The sequence below is a fragment of the Haliaeetus albicilla genome, chromosome 28 (assembly GCF_947461875.1).
Source record: "Haliaeetus albicilla chromosome 28, bHalAlb1.1, whole genome shotgun sequence".
Taxonomy (NCBI): Eukaryota; Metazoa; Chordata; class Aves; order Accipitriformes; family Accipitridae; genus Haliaeetus; species Haliaeetus albicilla.
The window spans coordinates 2,530,906-2,552,763 of record NC_091510.1 but is presented as its reverse complement, the minus strand read 5'-3'; the positions used below and the strand labels follow the sequence as shown (position 1 = coordinate 2,552,763).

General features: G+C 37.1%; 1 protein-coding gene across 9 annotated transcripts in view; it reads right to left on the bottom strand.

Annotated features, from left to right (window-relative positions):
* The window catches only part of ANKS1B (ankyrin repeat and sterile alpha motif domain containing 1B), a 427,100-nt gene that overhangs the window by 135,798 nt on the left and 269,444 nt on the right, over positions 1 to 21,858 (bottom strand). For all 9 annotated transcript variants that reach the window (XM_069773749.1, XM_069773747.1, XM_069773753.1 and 6 more), the window contains one exon: positions 19,412 to 19,564. In XM_069773749.1, coding sequence (XP_069629850.1) covers positions 19,412 to 19,564 — 153 coding nt within the window. The remainder of the gene's footprint in view (positions 1 to 19,411; positions 19,565 to 21,858) is intronic.

The window sequence follows — 21,858 nt, the reverse complement described above, 5'->3', positions numbered from 1 at the left end:
CTTCCAAAAGGTTGGTTCAAGAACTAGAAAGGGCAGAAAAAATGGAAGAACTTATGAAATGTGCTTGCTTTTTGCTTCCTACTTCTTGTGAAGTTTGATCCAGGGGCTTTTTGAAAGTCTCATTTGTGAGTACTCAATATTTAAATTGGCAAACTAATGGCAGATGAATTGTAATTGTCTGTAGTACATGAGATGAGCTCTCACTTCTGGCGTGACGGGAGTTTGTGTTGCATTGTGGAGCTCTGTGGGTCTGTCAATGATTTCTACTGGCTCAGCAGGGTTATTGTCAATAGGCTTATATTTGCTGCATACGAGCCTACACGTCCACCAGAAAAAGATATAAAAGCACGTATACTGAAGTAGTTTAAAAAACATTAGTTATCAGAATTGGTTTTCCGGTGTGCAGACTTGGAATTTATCATACCGGTTCTGTTGTATTCTCTGTAATATTCTCCGTAATATTCTGTAAATTTCTCCCATGAACACTCCTACGAACCTCATTAATTAGCATATTAGGAAAATGCAAACACAGCTGAAGCAAACTAAGTTCTGTAGTCTGTTTGTGGAAATATTTGCAGTAGTTACCTAGCATTAATGACGTGTGCCATGGTAGCAAAAATAACCAACTGTGTAACATCAGAAATGCCAAAAAAGACAGAAAAACTTTTCATACTCTTTTTTTAAATAAAAAAACCCCTTTTGTAGAACCAACAACACACTCTAAGCCTACTCAAAAGGGCAAGATTTGTAGTAATGAATAACACCTTTTACTAGACCAGATTGACACATTTGGGAGATACAGGCGTTTGGGCACAAAGGGCTTTCTTCAGGTCTAAAATAGCAACAGCAGCTTTTAAAGATGAATACAAGCTAAGAATATGCAAGCTGCCTATCTGAAGTTGCATATCTCAGGCCATCTGAGAGAAAAAGTAGTTGGTATTTGTGAAACAGAGGAATTGCAAAGGGAAAAGGTGATAAGTATAAGCTGATTTTAAATGCAAGAGTGGCTGCACTGGGCCATAGCAGAGCTCTAGATGCAGAGATATGTTTAAATCAGCATCCTACCTTAAGCAATGGCCCATACAAAAAGAAAGTTCCTGTGATTGCACAGTTGTTCCTGTTCTGTTGCCACATACCACCTCAGCTGATGGCAATGTTTTACATGCAATAAACACGCTCATTTAAAATTCTACAAGATTGATGTTACCTCACATAAAAAACCCCTAATTACAAGTCCATTGTGATTACAGTTCAAGAAGGTAGTTTTGAAGGCTGAAGTAAAACATAGCTCTAGCAGTTGAACTGATAAATACTACCTACCTACCAAAGGAATTTCACAATATTAACATCTCACACCTTGGTCTTATTTGACCAAGGGTATTTTATCCTTAAACAAGAAATATATTATTAATACCACCATTCAGAATATAAGTAAATGTTTGGATTCTGACATACTCAGAATAGTTAGGAAACCATACAGCAAAAAAAGACCAGAGAATTGCTGTGCACTGACAGTCTCGATCCTTGTTAGAAGAACACCAGAACCACCTAGTGGAATTTTCATTTATTACAATGGCTCTAACATTCCATCTTGTAGGCAGTATAGCAATATATGCTGCTTTGTGGGAAAGTTACTATGTGGTATCCCCACTGAATGATGGAAGTTAGGGCTGAGGAGACTCCTACGAGGTTTCCAACGCACCTTCTTGTCATGCAGGGCTATTACTCTGTTGTACACTGGTTTTCACCCACTTTAAATGTATCAAAGGCTGATGTTTACACTGCTCATTCGGAGAGACAGGTTTTTAACATTTCATGTCGTAAACAATTTTTTCTTTTAATTAATTGAAAAGTATCTTTTTAATGTAATCTTATTTTTTAAAAATTTGAATACATTACTCTGACACCTTGCTGGTTTTACACGTCAAACCTGTAAAGCTCTGTCATGTCCCTTCTGTAGTCCATAGCAGTATTGGTAACAGTGTTAAACTCTTTTACTGATATCTTCTAAATTGGCTTTGTCAACTATCTGGTGAGCTTTGTGTTTCAGTTCCCAGAAGCACATCTTAGTATCTTTTTGTTGATGTGTGCAAAACCGTACAAAAATGAAGCACAGAAATATCAAGGGCAATTTAAAATATATTTTGATAACATGTCTTTTTATAACTTATGCACGTTTTTGTATTCTAAACTAATCTCAGGGATATGGGCAGGAGTTGATCATTCTACATGTCCGGCTCCTCTGTCTTCAGTGAGCAGGAAAGTATAATCAAATTTCTTTCCTTCTTTGCCGTATATGTACACATTTTCTAAGAGACCACTAGAAAAATGTTTGTGAATTTTTTCTAGGTCTCAAATGTAAAGCAGATATATTAGTTGAACCTGGGAGACATACAGAGCTATACTTTCAGCAAGTGCTTGGTTTAACTGCCAAACACAGAATTAATTTTTATTATCTTGCAATGAAGTTTACAAAGTATCATTTTATATAAAACTTATTCTTAGGAAGTGCCTACAGGTTCAAATCTGTAGGCATAGCTATAAAGAGCTCAGCCCTTAGAAAATCAGGGTCTGCGCTATTTGAATGGGACTTACCTTGCCTGAATAAGAAACACAGGTCCTGGATAGAACAGGATTTTAAAAAGAGAATCTGAAAATCTGTTTTATATGGGATTATTCTACAATTTTTCCACAAAAATGGCATGTCAGAAAAATGAGATCATTTACTTTGGCTACTCTTTCCATATATAACTAAGAGTGTGGGTTTCGAAAGGTATGGTGAAAGTTGTTCTGTTTTGTGATACAAATGCCATAGAAGTAAATGAGGCATATAGCTGCAGGACTGAAAAACCCCCAGAGGTATGCTACGCGACGTTCCTAAGGAGTAGGCAGTACTCAGCAGTCTGGTACATCCAGTGGTTGTTAAGGATAAAATGTGTTGGTATACAATGGTGTGCTACAATAACTTTCTCAGAACATACCAAGACTTTCCAGTATGTTTCCACAACTGAGAAACAGGCTTCCACGGGAAACAGGTTTCATCTCAGAAGTTTTGACAGTGGGACTATTTTATTGTCTGATTATAGCTTATTATTTTTCCTGGATATCACATTTTTAGTCAATAATTTCTATTGTATTTTCTCGTGTATGAGGCCATGTTCAGATTTAGAGGGATACTCATCTTACGGAATGTAAATACGCACAGTAGAGACCCCAGTACTCACATAAGGGTCCCTTTAATGTAGCAGAGAGAAACAGGCACCTTTAAGGCATGACTCATTTAAATTTAAGCATTTGCTTAAGGGTGAGATGAATCATATCAAAGAAATGACTGCATATCTTCAATGATTATAGCAAGAAATTAGACATGTATCTTCTATGACTACATCTGAGTTGTAAATATGAATTTCACTGATAGAGCCAGCAACGGAAATTTTATCCCTTCGTAGGTGCCTCTTTTGCTAAAGTAGAATATGACCTAGCATTTTCAACACAGGTCAAAGAAAAAACTAATGACTTCTTTCCAGTTGTCTGAAATTTCAAGTGATCACCTAGCTACATGAGATATATTTTAAAGATTACACTTTTGTATACTTTAGATTTTTAAATGTAATTTTTAAAAACTGTATATTTTAAATAAATTTTAAAATTTTCTTTTCAGAACTGTGATACTGTTATGAAAAACAGTGTCTGTTTCTTAAGCCAATTTGTTTTAGCAGAAATGAAATAATCTGGAAAGTTTCCAGTATATCCCTGACTGAATACTGTAGCACCAATCATTGCAAGGAACTTAAAAATTAACACATGTATGTGAAAAGCATAGGATTTTCCAACAATGCGCTGTCTTGCTACACTTCCACCCACTTAATGAGTGAAATATGTAAAATGAGTAATTAATATAATGCACAGATGAAAGACACAGTTATGAATTTTGCCCAACATTGCCCTTTTTTTTTTTGCATAATTTAGTAAAGATGTGCTTTAAAACCCTTTTCAGAAACTTGAAGCATTTTGGGAATGGCTGGTTAGCTGATGCACTCTAAAATACTGAACAATGTAACTGAGGTTCCTTCTGTTTATCCGTGAGAAGAGAGAGACTGGTTGGGTCAAACCACAGCGAGAATATCATTGGTCTTGGTTTTTATTGCTCGTGCTGTAATACCATATGAAGGCTGTCAAAGGAAAAGTCTTAGAAAATAAAAGCCAGGGGAGGGAGGACATGAGCAAGTTAAATATAGCACAAGAAGCAGATTGGATAAATATATATTAAATTATATCACCCTATTAAATGATTGTGTAATACTTCTTTTTTTATATTACTATGTATACAGATTTACATATGATTTAAATACCTCATGGTACCTTACCGCAACAGTCACATCAGTCCACACGTTTAAAACGTTCTCAAGAGCCTCATGGCAAACAATGCACTGAATAAGCACGCTGAGTTACTAAACTATCGATAAGCTTTATGAGGAGATACAGAAGAACTCCAGAACTTTACAGACACACGCACAACGACATATGTACTGCCAAGCCAAGATTTCAGCTGCCTGCACGACTGCTTTGGTGGAAGCACGGAAGGTACGAACCCACCAGATACGTCCCGGAACGGACATCGCACTGACCAGTGTTTGTTCTTTATATAGCACGACAACTTACTTTCAGCATGTCAGCTAAACAGGATTAGGAACTCAGGTGGGAAACTCACAGCGAGAGCAAACAGAGCTCCAAAACATTTTCATGGAAACTGCCCTTGAGATAAAAAGGATCAAGCAGAAAACAAAATGACCAATAAAAAGAATTGATTCCACATGGTATTTTTCAAAGCCAAGTGTCAGCTAGCTTCTGAAATATATAAAGCATGCTACATTCTTATTACTATTTCACTAGTTGCACGTAAAAATTGACCATGGGTATTGTCAGTAACACTCATCTCTCTTACAATTCACTAAAATGATTTCTTATACAGATATCTCCTTTACCGCATCATCCTACACTCACTTTGACAGATAACTGGGAAAGTTTTTTTTTTTTAAATAATTTTGCCACTTTCAAGACATCAGTAGGACGTGACAAAGATTGAATCTGAGTACAAGATTTCAGATACTCAGAATTATGTCTGTTGTGATTCTGATGACAGATTTCTGCAGTATCAGTAAACACATTTCTGGCTGTCTTATTCATTTAAACTTACCTTGACATTTTCCCATCAGAAGATTTATATTTCAGACCCTCTGAGTATATTTACTGTCTTGATAATTGCTACATGCACAGTCAAACCAAATAAGTGAGTTTCAGGACCAAATAAAATTCTTCACTGCCCTATTAATGGGTCTGTACTGAATTATATAAGCAATATCTTCTTTGATTCTCAGAAGAAAAATAGAGTAGCTCATTGCATACTTGTACAGAAAAAAATACTTAGGAGAAGAAAACCAAGTGGAATGCTAAAATGCTGTTGCTTATGGAAATATAACAAATTGTCAGCAATAAACACAAAATCTCAGCCATTTTGCTTAACAGCACCTCCTGCAAAACAGTGAGGGGGTTTTATCCTTGACACATTGGAATAATCTGTGTTAAATCCCTGGGGAAATGCAGAGACGATTGCAGCCAGTTTGCTTCTCTTCCTTATCTGAATTCCAGAGACCATTAGAAATCTTAAGTACATTATATCAAAATCCCCAGGAAAATGTTTTGCCCGGAACCTTAGCTTAAATGAAACATCTTCAAAGAATCTTTTTTAAACTCTTTCTCATGTCAAGGTATTCTTGACACAAATCTTACCTGAAACACAACCCAATGTTTTATTTCTTCTATAATATATAAGGCATGTGGTCATCTTTCACATTTTCTGTAAATCTTCATTTCAATATCCTATAATTGCTTATTAATAACAGTAGTAAAAATACAGGGAGAAACTATAACTGTAGATCATATTTTAGAGTGTTCTAGGAGCCCTCTGTCAATCCCTGAAGATGATTCCCTGCTGCAAAGAGCCAGCAAGCTAAATTGAGGACTAAAGGAAAACAGAAAACCTAATTGTGAAAATAATTTTGAATGTTTGAAACTCTCTATATAGCTGTGTAGTCTTTTATTTACATTTTAGATAGACATAAAGAAAGGACTTTAACTTAATATTTTTCTGGTTTATATGATACTTACATACTCTGTGGAGGTTACTTCAGTATGTATTGCTAACCTTTCTCGCTAAGCCCATTAGCATCTAATGGCAGTTGTTTCCCACTTTTGACATCTCATCCTTGCACAGAACTCCCTCATTTACTACTAACTCTCTTCAGTTCTCAGTTTCCTCTTTCCCACGCTTCAGTTCTAGAGAATTTCCAAAGCCAACCACTCCATATGCTTAGAGGCTTATTAAACTTCTGTCATTTTTTTTTTCTCTCACATTAAGTCACATCTTATGCTTCTGCTTCCCAGGGAGCCACAAATTAACAAAAAAACATGTTCACAGATCAGAGCAGATAACCCAAGATAATGAACTTTTTCGGTGGATGTCATGTGCCAGTGCTACTGTACACTTTGCTATTAAAAGCAGGCAAGAAAAATTATTTCTGCTTGCAAATTGTTGCTCAGCTTCAACAAAAGAAGCAGCGTAGATCTATCACTGCTCTTTAATAATGTAAATTTATGAACTAGCCCAGTGTTTAGCCATCCATCCTCCTTCGCTACGGCTCTGACGCTTATCTATTGCTTATATAAATCTTACATAAATTTAACTCATCAGACAGGAAGCACAAACTAGCTTGTGTTTGGTTACGTTCACTGCAAACACAGTAGAACCATATTGCGTGTGGGAACACAAATGTCTAAAATACTTAGCTCTGCGTAATTCTTGTTCTTTTGCTTCATGTGTGCATGCGAGCGCATATGCATTTCTTTGTGGCATACTGGAGGGATAAGTGTTTTAAAGGAAGATATTATGACTGTGTTTTCCATCTTCAAGTAGATCATGCATGTGGAAGAGAGGACGATGAGAAAACCTGTTTGATGATAGACTGCCAGACAGTCATTAGCAGCTCATCTGCAACTCCCCAGTATTATTATTATTGAATTTGTTGCTTAAAATGGTAGCATGGAGTCTGGACCCTGAGAAAAATCAGGATGGCCGGGAGCTTGGGCTGACTCCTCCAGAATGATAGAAAATTGCTATTTGGAAAACTGATGTATGTCCTTTCCTGATGAGTGTGTTCATGTAACCTAACTCTGAGTCACACAGGTTCTGATCCAGCTCTCAATACTTGAACAAAAGTATAAGTAAGGTCTAACTATATTTTTTCCAGTAGCTTCTGTCATTCCTGCATCTGAATCAGGTGCTTAATTCACGGATGAAAAAACACAGGAAAAACCCTGTAAGAGATTTTAGAACTGACTTTCTGTTTTGAACCCCATAAAACTAGAAGGATCTCTGATTTTCTATTAACAGAGTAACAGATTTGCAACAGCTATATTGTAATTCACTATCTGAATACCATTTTGAATATCATTGCAGAGAGAAACATGTTTAACTGCATTTTCTCAAATTCTTTTTCAAATTATGGCAGTGAATTCAAATCCATACCACATACTACTTTTGGATGAATACTGCATTTTTAAGATCTCTACATGATCTGAAGAACATTCTTTAGAATAAGCAATGAGTAAGTACAAACTGAGGTAGGAATATAAATTGGGAGTTAAATGTACTTAACCTTGCAATGACTTGATCATTATGAAAGGGGTCACAAATACCTGCCAATAACTATTTCAAGGGTGTAAACATTGGGGCTGCCAATATGTTATTTACGTCTGTAGAAAACTGATAACTGGAGATAAAGGTATGTAATTTTGAAAGAATACAGACCAAATATGAAACGTTTCTCGGCACCAGCAGCTACTAGAATGTTGAATTGCCCTTTATGGAAAGTGACTGAAATCTTATTCCTTTGAAAGTTAAAAACAATGAAGGACAAAATCCTTGAAGATGACTTTAAGGACTCAAGCCTGGTTGGCTGTAGGCTGCAACAGAACCTTTTATAGCTAAGTGAACACTTCCCTTCCCCTCATCTTTACTGTGTTGAAAAATTCTGACCTTACTTCTATTAATAATCTCAGTATAATACTTTTCACTCTTTTTTTTAAATCCAGGACTGCGTCTGTATGATACAAATGCAGTGGATTGCAGGGATATCCAGGCTAGCTCTGAACAACGTGAGAAGGGAGAATCAGGCAGAAGACCCAGGATAATGCTGCTGTCCTATTTCTGGCACATTGATCACTCTGATAGGTCTATATGGCACAGCACTGCATTTGCGCCTACACCTTGGAATGTTAACAAAATCTGCTGTACATGGAAAATATTTCTAAAATGTTTCTGATCTTCAACATCCTTATAGCTAAAATGACTGTCATTCAGTCCTCTTTACCTTTAACTATTAAAACCTGTCGTGAACAGAAGACAAATGATGGTAGTCAAGATCTGATAGACTCTTAGGAATTTTTATTGGAAATATCAACTCCTCACAATATCCTATAAAGCAATGAAGAAGCAGAAAAAAAAAATTAAAACATTTTAAGGAGGAATTATTTCTCCTTTGCACACTGCTGAACGGGAGATGAGTTGAAAAAACACAGTAGTCTTTTAAAAGCATCAAAATAGTACTGCAGTCCTTGAAAACATTATGTAATAAATCCTGCAGCTTTATTTCTTTGCAAACAGGGGATACTTCTTTTTTATCACTGCAAATTTCTTCAAAGTAAAGGCAGAAGTATTATGGCTTTACAACATTAACATTACTGTGTTCTTGTTTGCTTTTATCTACCATGAACTTCAAGTATTTTAAATTGACCTTCAATCAACATAATCTGTTTTAAAATGCCATAAACTAGAACTATGAGAGGTAGGTTTTGGGGGCAGCAAATGCAAACATTCGAAACAAGCAATTTATTCCAGCAAAACTAGCACAAACATTGTCTAGAAAAGAAAATTTAAATACTCATACTGAAATTATTTTAGAGGAACTACCTTTTACTACAGTCTACAGTTATTACTGTAATGAAGGATGCTATCCTAAGACTGCACATTTGGGAGGCCAAATTCAAAATAGGATGTGTCTAAAATTTCTAAATTACTATCAGATTAAAGGATCTGAAATAGCACATTATTTTAAAATAGAAATGGAGTTTTCTCGCTGGCTCACCAACACTGAAAATGTTAAGCTGGTAAAATATAACTCTTTATCCAGGGCTCTTCTAAGCTACTGAAGGCAGAACAAGTTGTTGCCTAGGACAACAAAATATTTAGTGACTATTTATTTTATCTGTTTTTGTAGAGAACTTGTGGGCTAGGAGGAGAGGTTATTTTCTCACTTTTTTTAAAGGGAATAAGAAGTCTTGGGTTGGGCTGCTTCTGCTGTGCTCCCTGGAAAGGAGATCACATTCTGAAACTTGAAATAGAAACCTTCTTTTAGAACACTAAGATTTTAGACAGAAAATCAGATGATAAGGCAATTTATTTGCTGCCTGAATGGAGACAGATTTTGTTAGGGTACTTCAGAGACAGTACCCTCTCTGGCACTAAGAAGAGTAGGTTGCTTTAATAAAAAAATTATCTTGCATTATAAATCAATCATTTGTGCTACCTAGTGTGTTACAGGACAAGAAAATGATCCTGCAGGTGGAACACAATAGGTGCTAAAATTGCTCAGCTTTGATTATTAGTGCTAAAAATTGCTGCCAATCACCACCTGATTATAATTTGTTTTGAAGAGAGCGTGGGGCAGAGGGAAAGAAAAAAGAGAAAAAGAGGAAAAAACCCTCTGGTTTTAAGAGTCCTAATAAAAGAGTAAAGATTTACCTCAGAAAAGAGGTAAAAGTGATTGTTTAAAAATTATACCATTTTGATATGACTAAAATCCTTACATTTAAAAATAAATGCAGGAAATGGCAAACTTATTAAAAGAAATCTGCAAATTTCAATGGTTAGATTTACTGATCAAACATGCTTATCTTACTATGATTTTTTACTCAGAAAACATGATTTTTTTATTATTGCCACAATATCAGGAACTATAAATACAGAATTAGGGAAATTATTTCAAAGTACTTATATAATGTCTTCTATTTAAATAACCTCCAGTGCAAAATGACACCAGATGGATTGCAAAAGAATCATTATACTACCAAAAAATAAATGCCATGAAAATGTTCACAGTGCAAATGTTTTCTGTTTCTTTCTTTACCATGTTGTACTGTAAACTGAATAAAGCACCGTATTTGAACTAAAAGAAGTGTTTTTCCTCCCACTTCTCCTGAGTCTGAGCACTGCTGTGATACAAGGTGGGAGTGGGAAGAGGTAAACAGTGGATGGTTTGAAGAAATTGCCATGGTTTATGTTGTCTCCTGATCTTTTGCAAGTAACAGTATACAGGAAAGAGGATGACGTCTTTAAAAAGTATTTTGCATTAAAATGAGGAACAGATGGAAGTTTGCACATCAGATCCCTCAAGGCTACAAGATCACTACCTATGCAAAATGTTACATGCAAAAACTGTACATAAGAGTTAAACATGTTATGAAATTACAATACTGGCACATGGATTTGTTGAGGATAAAGAACTTCCAACAAGATTTCTAGAAACAGCCACTGCAATACTACCACATAACAACAGTTTCTAAATGATCAGTAACATCCACAATCATTTAGGAACTGAGTGACTGATGGAGCTGCTGCCAATATTTAAAGCAGAAAGAATCTGACTGCAGAAAGAATCATTTTCAAATGCAAGATCCAATGGAACAAACTTACTATATGATTGCAATTGGTAAGTATTTCATTCTTGCAAAAGAAACAAAAACGTGCATTATTAAAACCATTTTGAGACCTCTGTGAGTGCCCTGGATTAAAAAAAATCTACACAACTATTGTGTATGGGAAAAAAATTGCTATTTGTACAATATCTCATAACTTTTTGCAATGCAATGAACCTACTGATTCCATTTCAAAGGGAAATAGAGTAATTCAGAGAGTTATCCTTTGTATTTACAACTGCAGCATTTTTCTACTAATGTAGGAGCAACTGAGCAAATCCATATATATGTCTTACCTCATGAAGAAATAATGCATCATGATGAAAGCTATTCAGTTCTAGACCCATCTTCAGAGTATTTGATTTAAAACATATAAGCAATTACCCTGTTGTCAAAACAATGCTTAATATTTGGTCCTATTATTTATAGTAATCAGGATAGTTTTGCAAACAGATGAGCCAAAGAATTTGAAAGGATATTGAAAGTTTCCTTCATATTTCCTCAAACCAATCAAGGTTGTGCATTAACCATTTCAAAATTGTAGTTACTTAATATAAAACCACCACAAATGTAGTAGAAAAGATTTTCTTAAATGTCTTAATGCATCTTATACATAGACCACTATTTTACACTAATGAGTGAGAAGACCCAACGTTCAGTCTGCCTGGCAGAGAATTTGAAAGATTCCCATAAAACTTTCAAAGGCTAGAAATATCTGCTCCTCAGTACAACAGACACATTTGTTTTTGCAGGACGTCAGAGACATTTTCAAGCATTTTATGCTACCTAGAAACTTTGAAATACAAGACTTCTGGTTTTGCACAGTACATCAACGTGGTTGTCTCCACAGAAGTGGCATTTGCATTTGAAATGTAATAGTCCATCATCCAGCTTGCTGGAGAGTTCATTACTTTCAATTATATACATTTATATATAGATACATACATACACACATATATGTGTGTCTGTGCATAGCTGTTTTAAAAGTATTGGTTCACATAAATTAACTTCAAGTACTTTATTAATCAAGTACACCAGTAATATGTTCCTGAATGTTTGGAAATAGTGAACAAAGAAAAAGTCATTCAGGGAATTTTCCAAACTCAAAAACTACCGAAGTTATTTTTAATAACAAAATACCTAATAACTTGAGATCCCACAGCCTATTGCTAATGCAGACTCACAGTCTTGAAAGCTCTTCTGATTATCAAAATTTTTGGAGCCACTTCGAAAGCCACTACAGGAAGAGCTATGGGCATTTTTATCAGTCAGCAGTGTCTCTGAGAGATCAGAAAGGACTTTGGTCCAAACACTCTTAATTCTTTTCAGTGATCTGAAATCAGCCACAGGGCTCTGAGGTAGAGCGGAAAAGGAACAGGAATTGTAGATCTGCAGTCGCAATGTCTGAGAATATGTTCTTGAGATGTAATGTTTCATTCCTCTTCAAAAACTGCCTCTGCAGAGTGGCACACTTGGGAACTTAAGTAATAACAAGAGAAGAGTCGTCACAGGGTAAGATGGCAAGCAGAATCTGAAGGACAGCCCCCCTAAGAAAAAGGCATCGTTGGATGCTATGGAGCACGGGAAATTAAGCTGCCAAGTGAGCACGGCACAAAATCCATCCGTTTGGTGTGTATTACCCAATCAAGCTGTGGGGTTGCTATTGACTTTGCTGGAGTAGATGGGGAGGACGCTAAATGAGACACTAACCCGGTCAAGGAATCTGAATGCATTATGCGGTCCATTTTTAAGTTCTTTAAGCAGAGACTATAAGTTGTGCTGACATTGTAAGTGCGTTAGTCAGGTAAGGCCCCATGAGAGCTTTGAGAACTAAGTTCAACACAGTGGTTTCTATCACTTAGAGCTATAGGCTCAAGCTAAATTTCTATAAAGCAATTCTGACTTTGAAATTAGACATGTAGACCGGCATTCTGCATATTGGAGCTGTACAGAGAAGGACTAGAAAGATACAGAACAAGGATTTCTGGAATTATGAAATGGCTAAATGGACTAAGACTCTGGTTTGTGAATGAGATGGCTGAAAGGAGAAATGATAGAACTGTGTAAAATGAACCACAGCACAGAAAAGATAAATGCATAAGGAATTCAAGGATGAACTTGCTGAATTGCCAGCAAGGATGTGTAACTTTTCCCTTCTTGTTATCTGAGGACTGGAGAGTGACAAAATTGATGCTAATTTTTGAAAAGAGTTTCATGGAAGATTCATGGAAATACTGGCCTCTAAGCCTGTCCCAGGTGAATTAGTAGGAATTTAATAGTGCATACAAGTACTGGACTCATAGACAAATACAACCAGGAAGAGTTAAAGTGACTGCATGTAAAGGCACCGCATATTGGTGTTCTTTGAAACAGTCAAAAAACATGTAGAGAAGGTTGATGATCTGTTTGATCTGCTTGTTTGCCTGGACTTCTAAAGTCTTTTGATGAAGCCACTCTTAAATGGCTTTTAAGAAAAAAAAAAAACCCCAAAAACCCCAGTCATGGCATTAAGCCATAAGAAGAGGTTCTTTCATGGATAAATAGCTGGTTAAACCAGGAAACTGCAGGAGAAAATGCAGTTTTCAGAGTAGAAGAAGGTTCCTAGTGAATTCCTGAAGAGATCTGTGAATGGACGTCTGCTGTTCAATATATTTATAAATTCCACAGCAAAGAAGACTAGCAGTAAGATCACAAAACTTGATGATGATAACAACTCATTCAAGGTAAAAATGACAAGGACCAGTTAGGAAGAACTGGACCAATTCCAGAAGTCCCTGAGATGAAAATTACTAATGATTAGAAGAAGGCTACGCAGATTATTCATAATATGTTTGTCCTACCCATGTAGCCCTCCCTGGCCATCTGTTCATGGCCATTTTTACAGACAGCACAGTGGGTTAGGTAGAGCGTTTGATCTGTTTCAGTATGGCCATTTTCATGCTCTTTCATTCCTACAGTATAAAACCTGGTGGGCTGCAGTGAAATGATCATGTAGCAGCTTTAAATAAAACTAAAGAATCACTTTTTCACACAGTACCTAATTAAATTAAATGGTGGAACTTGTCAGCGATGTTGTGGAAGGTCCAAAGCATTTAGCAATGGAACTAATGGAAGGCAGTCCATTGGTAGCTATTTTCTCTCTCTAGTATCTTTGATCTGATCCTGAACAGCAATCATTATATCCTGATGTAAACCAGGAATGCAGCTTGTGAGAGTATCAAGAACACCTCCCCCAAACCTTAAAATCTGGACAATAATTGAGTTTAAAAACTCATTTGGTAAACATTAATTTTACAGAAGACAAAGACCGAATCACCCATGTGAAAGATGGATGTACAAAAACAGAAGCTCACAGTGCAAGATGAACTAATTGAGAAGAAATGTAAACCAGGCCACTTCCATGTAACGCTCCTCCCAGGAGTTCAGCTATCTGTGATTCAAGGCCTACTTTCAGCACAGCGCAGCTGTGCAACCATTCTCGGTTTTCTTCTGACAAAATTGCTAAGGTGTGAGAAGGAGCTGTGAGAGAGCGCGCAGGCTAGAAGCATGCGAGGTAAGAAAGGTAAACTTGCAGGCATAAGTAAAATTATTGAGACAGGGGAAACTGGCGCCTCAAGGATTCAAGGATAACACCACTCCTATGAAAAGGTATAAAATGCCAAGGGAAAAAAGGGAAATCAGAAGACAGCAACTCAGCAACATCACAGATCAGCCTGTTCCAGGGAGCAACAGAGGCCAGCCCTCCCCTACCTGAGTGATGACTACTTGCCCATTAGACTTAGTGACTCATTTGGTGGGGGTTGATTTAATGCCTAGTTCATTAGTTCTACAATATATTTTGTGTGTTAGATGATAAATAACTTGCTTTATGCTTTTAAGCTGTTTATATCTTGCCTGAAGATGTCTTTGGTAAAAGTTCCCTGAAGAGAGTGACTCCCCGAGGGGGAGGGTTACGTAAGTAATCTAGAATAACAGACAAGAATAATATGATTAGTCATGCAGAAGAGCATTTATACTTTAAAGCACAGGTGCACACTTTAGATGGGCTAGGGGATTTCAGAACATAGGGGACTCTTTTTCAGCAGGTTATATATATTTCAGAAAAGTTCCATGTAGCTACAGCATCAAATAAATGATACCTGAATCTGGGTACAGAATCCAACCTCTCTAATGAGCCAAGAAACCTGGCAGACAAAACCAGAAGTTTTGGGAAAGCCCATGCTGGGAGAAGGCATTCTGAACACTTACAATCCCGGGATGAGGAAATTGGAACAATGCTTCCCAGGAAGCACATACCTGAGAAAGCAATGAAACAAATGGATCTGGGAAAATTCTTGATCTAAATGACAAATGAGTTAGTGAAACAGAATCTAAATTTCAAAGTCTGGCTTGTGGAAAAAAGACTGAGGATGCTGGTGGGAGCTCACAAGAAACACAAATTAATAACTTTTAAAATTACTCTTCTGATTCAAATGCTTTAAGTAATTGCTGCTTGATTGTGCTTGAAGACACACATATACTATATATGTATACCTAAAAGTCTGAAAGAAACTAGAATGTAAGTTAGAGCAGACATTACCTTGCTGGAATAATTTGCAATAAAATGCAGGAAGCTGCATACTAAATTTGTTTCTTAATGCCAATGAGGTAGCTGGAGGACCAGAGAAGCTGAGGGAAGATGGTCTTTGCCACCGTGTCTCAGACCTGCTCCCTCTCTCATGTGCTTGGCATTCTTCTCGCAGTTTTTTTTTTAAATGTCCTTGCCTAGATGGTAACTTCCAAGGATGGCAAAACACTGTTGGAAATAGAGTAAGAACTGTTCTTTTTAGGAAGGTAAGAAGATTCAAAGCTCTGATCATTCCAGCGTCCTGTGGGAGTAAGGGGTAACTCACAAAGGTTAACTTTAATCATAGAGTCGTTTAGGTTGGAAAAGACCTTTAAGATCATTGAGTCTCCCTGTAAATCTAACACTGCCAAGTGCCACTAAACCATGTCCCCAAGTGCCACGTCTACACGTCTTCGAAATACCTCCAGGGATGGTGACTCAACCACTTCCCTGGGCAGCCTGTTCCAGGGCTTGATAACCCTTCCAGTGAAGACATTTCTCCTAATACCCAATCTAAACCTCCCCTGATGCAGCTTGAGGATATTTCCTCTCGTCCTATCACTAGTTACTTGACAGAAGAGGCCAGCACCCACCTCACTACACCCTCCTTTCAGGCAGTTGTAGAGAGCGATAAGGTCTCCCCTCAGCCTCCTTTTCTCCAGACTAAACAACCCCAGTTCCCTCAGCCGCTCCTCACAAGACTTGTGCTCCAGGCCCCTCACCAGCTCGATTGCCCTTCTCTGGACGCGCTCCAGCACCTCCATATCTTTCCTGTAGCGAGGGGCCCAAAACTGAACACGGGACTCGAGGTGCGGCCTCACCAGTGCCGAGTACAGGGGGACAATCACCTCCCTGCTCCTGCTGGCCACACTGTTTGTGATACAGGCCAGGATGCCATTGGCCGCCTTGGCCACCTGGGCACACTGATGGCTCATGTTCATCCGGCTGTCGATGAATACCACCAGGTCTCTCTCTGCCAGGCAGCTTTCCAGCCGCTCTTCCCCAAGCCTGTAGCGCTGCACGGGGTTGTTGTGATCCAAGTGCAGGACCCGGCACTCAGCCTTGTTGAACCTCATACAGTTTTCCTTGGCCCATCAATCCAGCCTGTCCAGACCCTTCTGCAGAGCCTTCCTACCCTCCAGCAGATCAACACTTGTATTAAAGCTAATCTTCTTAGCATCTCTGTATGTCAGCAGGGAGAGGTAAACTCCCCTAGGAAGCAATCCAGATAATTAACCATAATTTAACCACCCTGAATCATCCTCTGGATGACCCTTTCTTTCACCATCCTTTATAGTTTATAAAGGGAATTTAGGGAGGCTAGCTTCATTCAGCTGCAGGGAGACTTTCAAAATATGCTTTCTTCTTTTTGTCTTTCAAAAAATGAACTCTATGCTTTAATAACTTAATTGAATAGATTTATGTCCTGAAGTAGAAGAAAAGTATCTTGGTCAGCATCACACATGGAAGATCAGAGGCATGTGATAAGTAAAACTCACAATAGTATATTGAGGAGCATTATGATAAGGGATGGCCTTATTAGTAGTTTAGATCTCAGAAAAGAAAATCTAAAACTTCATGAACCTCACCCACAGGCATGTGAGTTGATGATCACAAAAAATGTAGAAAGAAGATAATAAAGAGTTTTCATTTTTTAAGATGTAAAGAAGGGCTTGTGAAAAATTAAACGACCCCTTCTCTCCTCCATTCTTTCCGCTACACTAGTTTACCTAATAGAAGATATTATCTCTACCTTAATCTGTTTCTACACCTCCACAAGCCATGGATGATTTCACATTGGCTTAATGGAAAAAAGCACCAAATATGGACTAAGGGGTTCCTTGCACCAAAACAGGAATGGCTTTTATGTCAAATTCAGTGGCTGCAACTGTTTAAAGTGATGACTAAAATGAAAAAGTTACCATATCTGTAGCCCTTGATACATTTTTATTGCATATTTGGTGTAAGTGGAAATGAAACTTCTAGCTCCATCTACAACTGAAGCACCAAGTGCCACCAAACCAAGGGTACTCTGAGTTCTTTTCAGGATGTTGAGTCTGTTTTTTCTCTTATTTTTCAAGTGCCTGGATTCTGACCTACTCAGGTCAGGAGTCCTATCCCAGAGTTAGTGTCTTTGACCTTTTTGCATTCCTTTATGAAAAACTTTCTGTAATAAGCTCTCGTTTGCCATTGCCTGAATGGGAAGTGAGACCTTTGAAATTGATTTCAGACAGCAGGCCTGCTGGTCAGAGGTAAGTATCTTGTTCTGCCAGACTGTACAATGCTTCAAACCAATTTTGTGTCCATTTCTGAAAGATTCCCCTCAATTGAAACAGAAAAATAACAGTAAATACTTTTCTAAGCTACAGATTTTCTCAGTGAACATTATATCATTACAGTTAGCTGCTATTGATTGGTGGGAATCAAATATATACTGACTGGACTAAAATAGAAATTCTGTTTTATTTACTATGCTCTTGAGTAACATAATCCAATATTATATCAGGTGGGAGAAATGTTTATCTGTATAGGTACCTATATCTATACAAATACTTAAACAACTGTCTAACAGCTTCTTCTTGCAACTCGTGGCAAAAGGGAGTGTTTTCCAAAGAAGTACAGGCCTTCAAAAAGAACATGAAGTTGAGCTTTAAAATTAGAGGGATATACACTGGTCTGGTTTATACTAATATTACAGAAGTGTATTCCTGTTAACTTCAGTGCAGGTACTTCCCTTTTTATCAGTTTAAGCAAGTTTGAAATCAAACCACAAGCCTTTAATGAGGTTTTAATGATCCACTTGGGGGAGCTAAAGGGTAATTTGTTTCCAAATTGATTATGGCAAAATGTTTGGGATGCAAAATTAAATTACAGGAGACAATGTGAGTGGAGTCTTCCACTCCTTTCAACTCAGTGCTGGCTGTTAATCTATATTAGCTTCTGGAGCAAAGGGGCCCCAGTTCTTATTAAAATTCCAGCCCCTTATAGAAAAAAGAACTGCAGTTATAAATAGCTTAGCAGCAGACACCCATAATAGTATCAATCATATCCTGACTTCAATTATACACCTACAACATACATTGAATGCAACAGACATAACATGTAAGGCAGAGTTTGGTCCTTACTCTTCCTTGACATTTTTATGCTACTTAACATTAACTGTAATGCAACAGCAATTAGAGGCAGAGATGCACTACCTCCCATATTGGAAGGAAGAGCACAGCCTTTCGTCTGTGAAGAGCCAATAAAATATGAAGTTGGGCTTTTCTCCATGTAGGGATTGCCCTAAAGTTCAGATAAACTGACAATACAGTTGGTTTCAAATGCCACAGCAGATCCAAAGCTATAATCATCTACCTTTTATAAAAGGAAACACCACCATTTCAGACACATGAAAATTCCATTGGCAAAGCTGTACTGTCGATGTCTTCACTGTAACAGTACAAACTTCATCTCACTCCAAATTACTCTGCAGCGCAGTCCACATTAAAGCTTATGGTAACCATATGTGGGCATCTAATTTAACTGACTCATGTAAATAAAGTTTCAAGTAAAAGTGATAATTAAATAAAATATTTTGTTCCTCTAGCATAACTTACTAACTATAGTTAAGGTTTCCTTATTTTATGTTTAGTTTAGCCAAAGCATATGGAAAGAGTAAACTTTACAAGAAGTACTGTTGCTAGGCACTTTAAAAGCAAAAAGACTTATGCTTTGTAGCTATGAACTACCAAAATATATTTTTAAATGTCATTCAGCATCCTGAAGGCAGACACAATCCTGCTGATTGAATACCATACTAAAGACAATGGCAAAGCAAATGGAAGCAAAGGGTACAGTCAACCCAGGTATAGGCATGAAAGCTGTAATCAGTAGCAGTACTTGATGACAGTATTTGTAGTGCAATTTGCTTTTGTGCTTTCTCTTTGATATGTAAGGACAAGTACTAGAACGTACTTAGGAGGAACTACTGCTGTAAATTGATCAACTTACATTAATTAATTCAATCTCCCAGATTTTTTTCACAAGGTCCATCGATGTATAGCCATTAATTAGAAAGGATTTGGTATAGTCACCCAGTTCAATGGAATCCAGCCATTCAGCTACAGAGGTGGGGTTGTAGCCATCATGACCGATCTGCTTCATCTGAAAAACAGAATGAATAAGAATTACTGATGATATTCATTAAGCATCTTTCAGAACAGCAGTTATGTGTATTATTTTCTTTGGGTCAGAGTTATCTTATTCTCTGATCAACATTCTTTTAATGATTAGTACAACACGAAACAATTTTGTGAGCAAAAGCACTAATAAAACTTAGTGGATCTTTTTCTTATGGCTGCTTGCCTTTTAAGCCAGAGTATACTAAGACTGTAGCTGGAGTTCAATTCTTACTAGACATCAGAGAATCCATAAGTGAGGGAAGGCAAAAGGGTGAAGGAGACATTATTACTATCCTGACTGCACAAGAATGTCAGATTTGCACTTAAGATTTCATAGAAGGGGAAGAAATGAGGCTGAGGAATGGATCTTCCGGTATCAGACTGCAAATGAAATATATTGCCCTGGTTATATTATTCCTAATTTATTTCTCCTACTAGGTTATTGGATATTTTATAACGGTTGAATGCGCACTGTATTTTTCCACCCCCAGGGGAGGTTTAAAAAAGTCTCTTTCCTCTACCTGGTCACATTTTTCATGGAACTCCTGGGAATTTTACATATTTTAGATTGCTCTCTGTCTGTAAAGTTGCTTGAGATTGGACAATCGAATCAAATATTATTGGAATGGAATTGACAGAATGATGTACGCAGAAGGGCACCGCATGCGTTTATATAGCAACACAGGCACAGAAAGCATAATCACATATATCTTGTTTTCATAACTAACTAAGAAATACCACTGGCATCTTATTTTTTCTGAATTTTGTTAAGTTACTAAGAAGTAAAGAGCTGCAATTTCTCTTTCACAATTGTCTCTCACTGACACAAGTGAAGATTTTCAAGCTAGCCATTAAAGATAAAAAAGTGTAAAGCCTCTACCTGTGCAGGGTATTATGCCATGCTGGTTTTGTGAATATTAAAGTAATTTGCAATAGTGGCAGAAGTAGAACAAAGTAGAAAAAATTATGCAATAGCCTCAATTTTCAACAACATTATACGCATATCATCTTTCTATAGCAGTGTAACTATTGCTAACTTGATAATACACTGAACTGGCAAACTGTTAAGAAGCTTTAGAGGTTTAGACACCTTGTGTTTTGCACGGGATCTCCCGACTGTGTAAGGGTGACACTGCACATGATGAAAGCCAGTCTCCCATTTCTGCCTGCTTATGTATATTCCTGCTTTCTGAGAAACAAGGGAAGTGTGACAGAAACATAATGCTTTGAGCTTAAGTTTGAAGTGAGTGACAAAGTAATTTAAAAGGAGAGACTACTGATCTTAATATCTTGCCTGAACCAATTTATTTCTCACGGTTTATTTGAAATACAACTTGAATTCAAAGCAGAGAAAAAAATTAAAGTCTCCATTTGAAAGCCGCAGTAGTGTTCGTTGATCTGTCTGTTCAAATGCAGAAAGCCAGCATGTCATGATCTTGATCTTGATTTCCTGCAGTATCAGAGAGGAGTGATGCAGGCACACTGCATCGTGGATATGAGAGTTTACGCTTTGGTCTTTTGCTGCAGATGTTGGATATAAAATATTAATGGAAATATTTAAATGATGTAGTGAAATCATTATCTTAAATCATAAAAGAGAGACAAGAGAAATCACATAATTAACAATGGGAATCATAGCCTTTCAGGTCACTTCTGTAACAAAGGAGTCATGTTAGAAAGAGAAAGTCCAGTTTTGTTGTTGAACTTGACATTTTGGAATTTAGTTTCATCCTAATTTAGAATGAAATTCTTAGATGTCAAAAGCATGGCAAATTCTTCTTTCATTGTCATTCAGACTTACTTCAAATCTTAGATTGACAGTAGTCTGTCCAGCAGATGGCAAAAACATTGGCAGACCCAGGGAGCTCTGACTCCTGGGAAGCTTATTTCAAGAGCTAATTTGAAAAGAGGTATGCTTAAACAACTGACACTTGAAAAGAAAGGACCCAATAAACTGAAGGAGAAAAATCTAATACAGAGAAGACATGAAGAAGATGTACAGGGCCCACAGGGAACACATGACTTTTGAAAGATATAAGGTATTTTTGTTTCCTTTCGCTAACAAAGAAAAGCAAAGCACCTTTGAAACAATTTTCAACGTATCCAGATGGGGCACATTATGCAAATTATTTCTTTTGTTTATTACTATTTGATCTTTATGTTTAATAAATCCTGATTTTAACATGTTTTTTGTTTTTTTTTTTTGACCTGCTGATTGAGAAAACTTATGCAGTCTGGTCCGTAATTCTGGTAACTCATCAGCCTCTATGAAAAGCA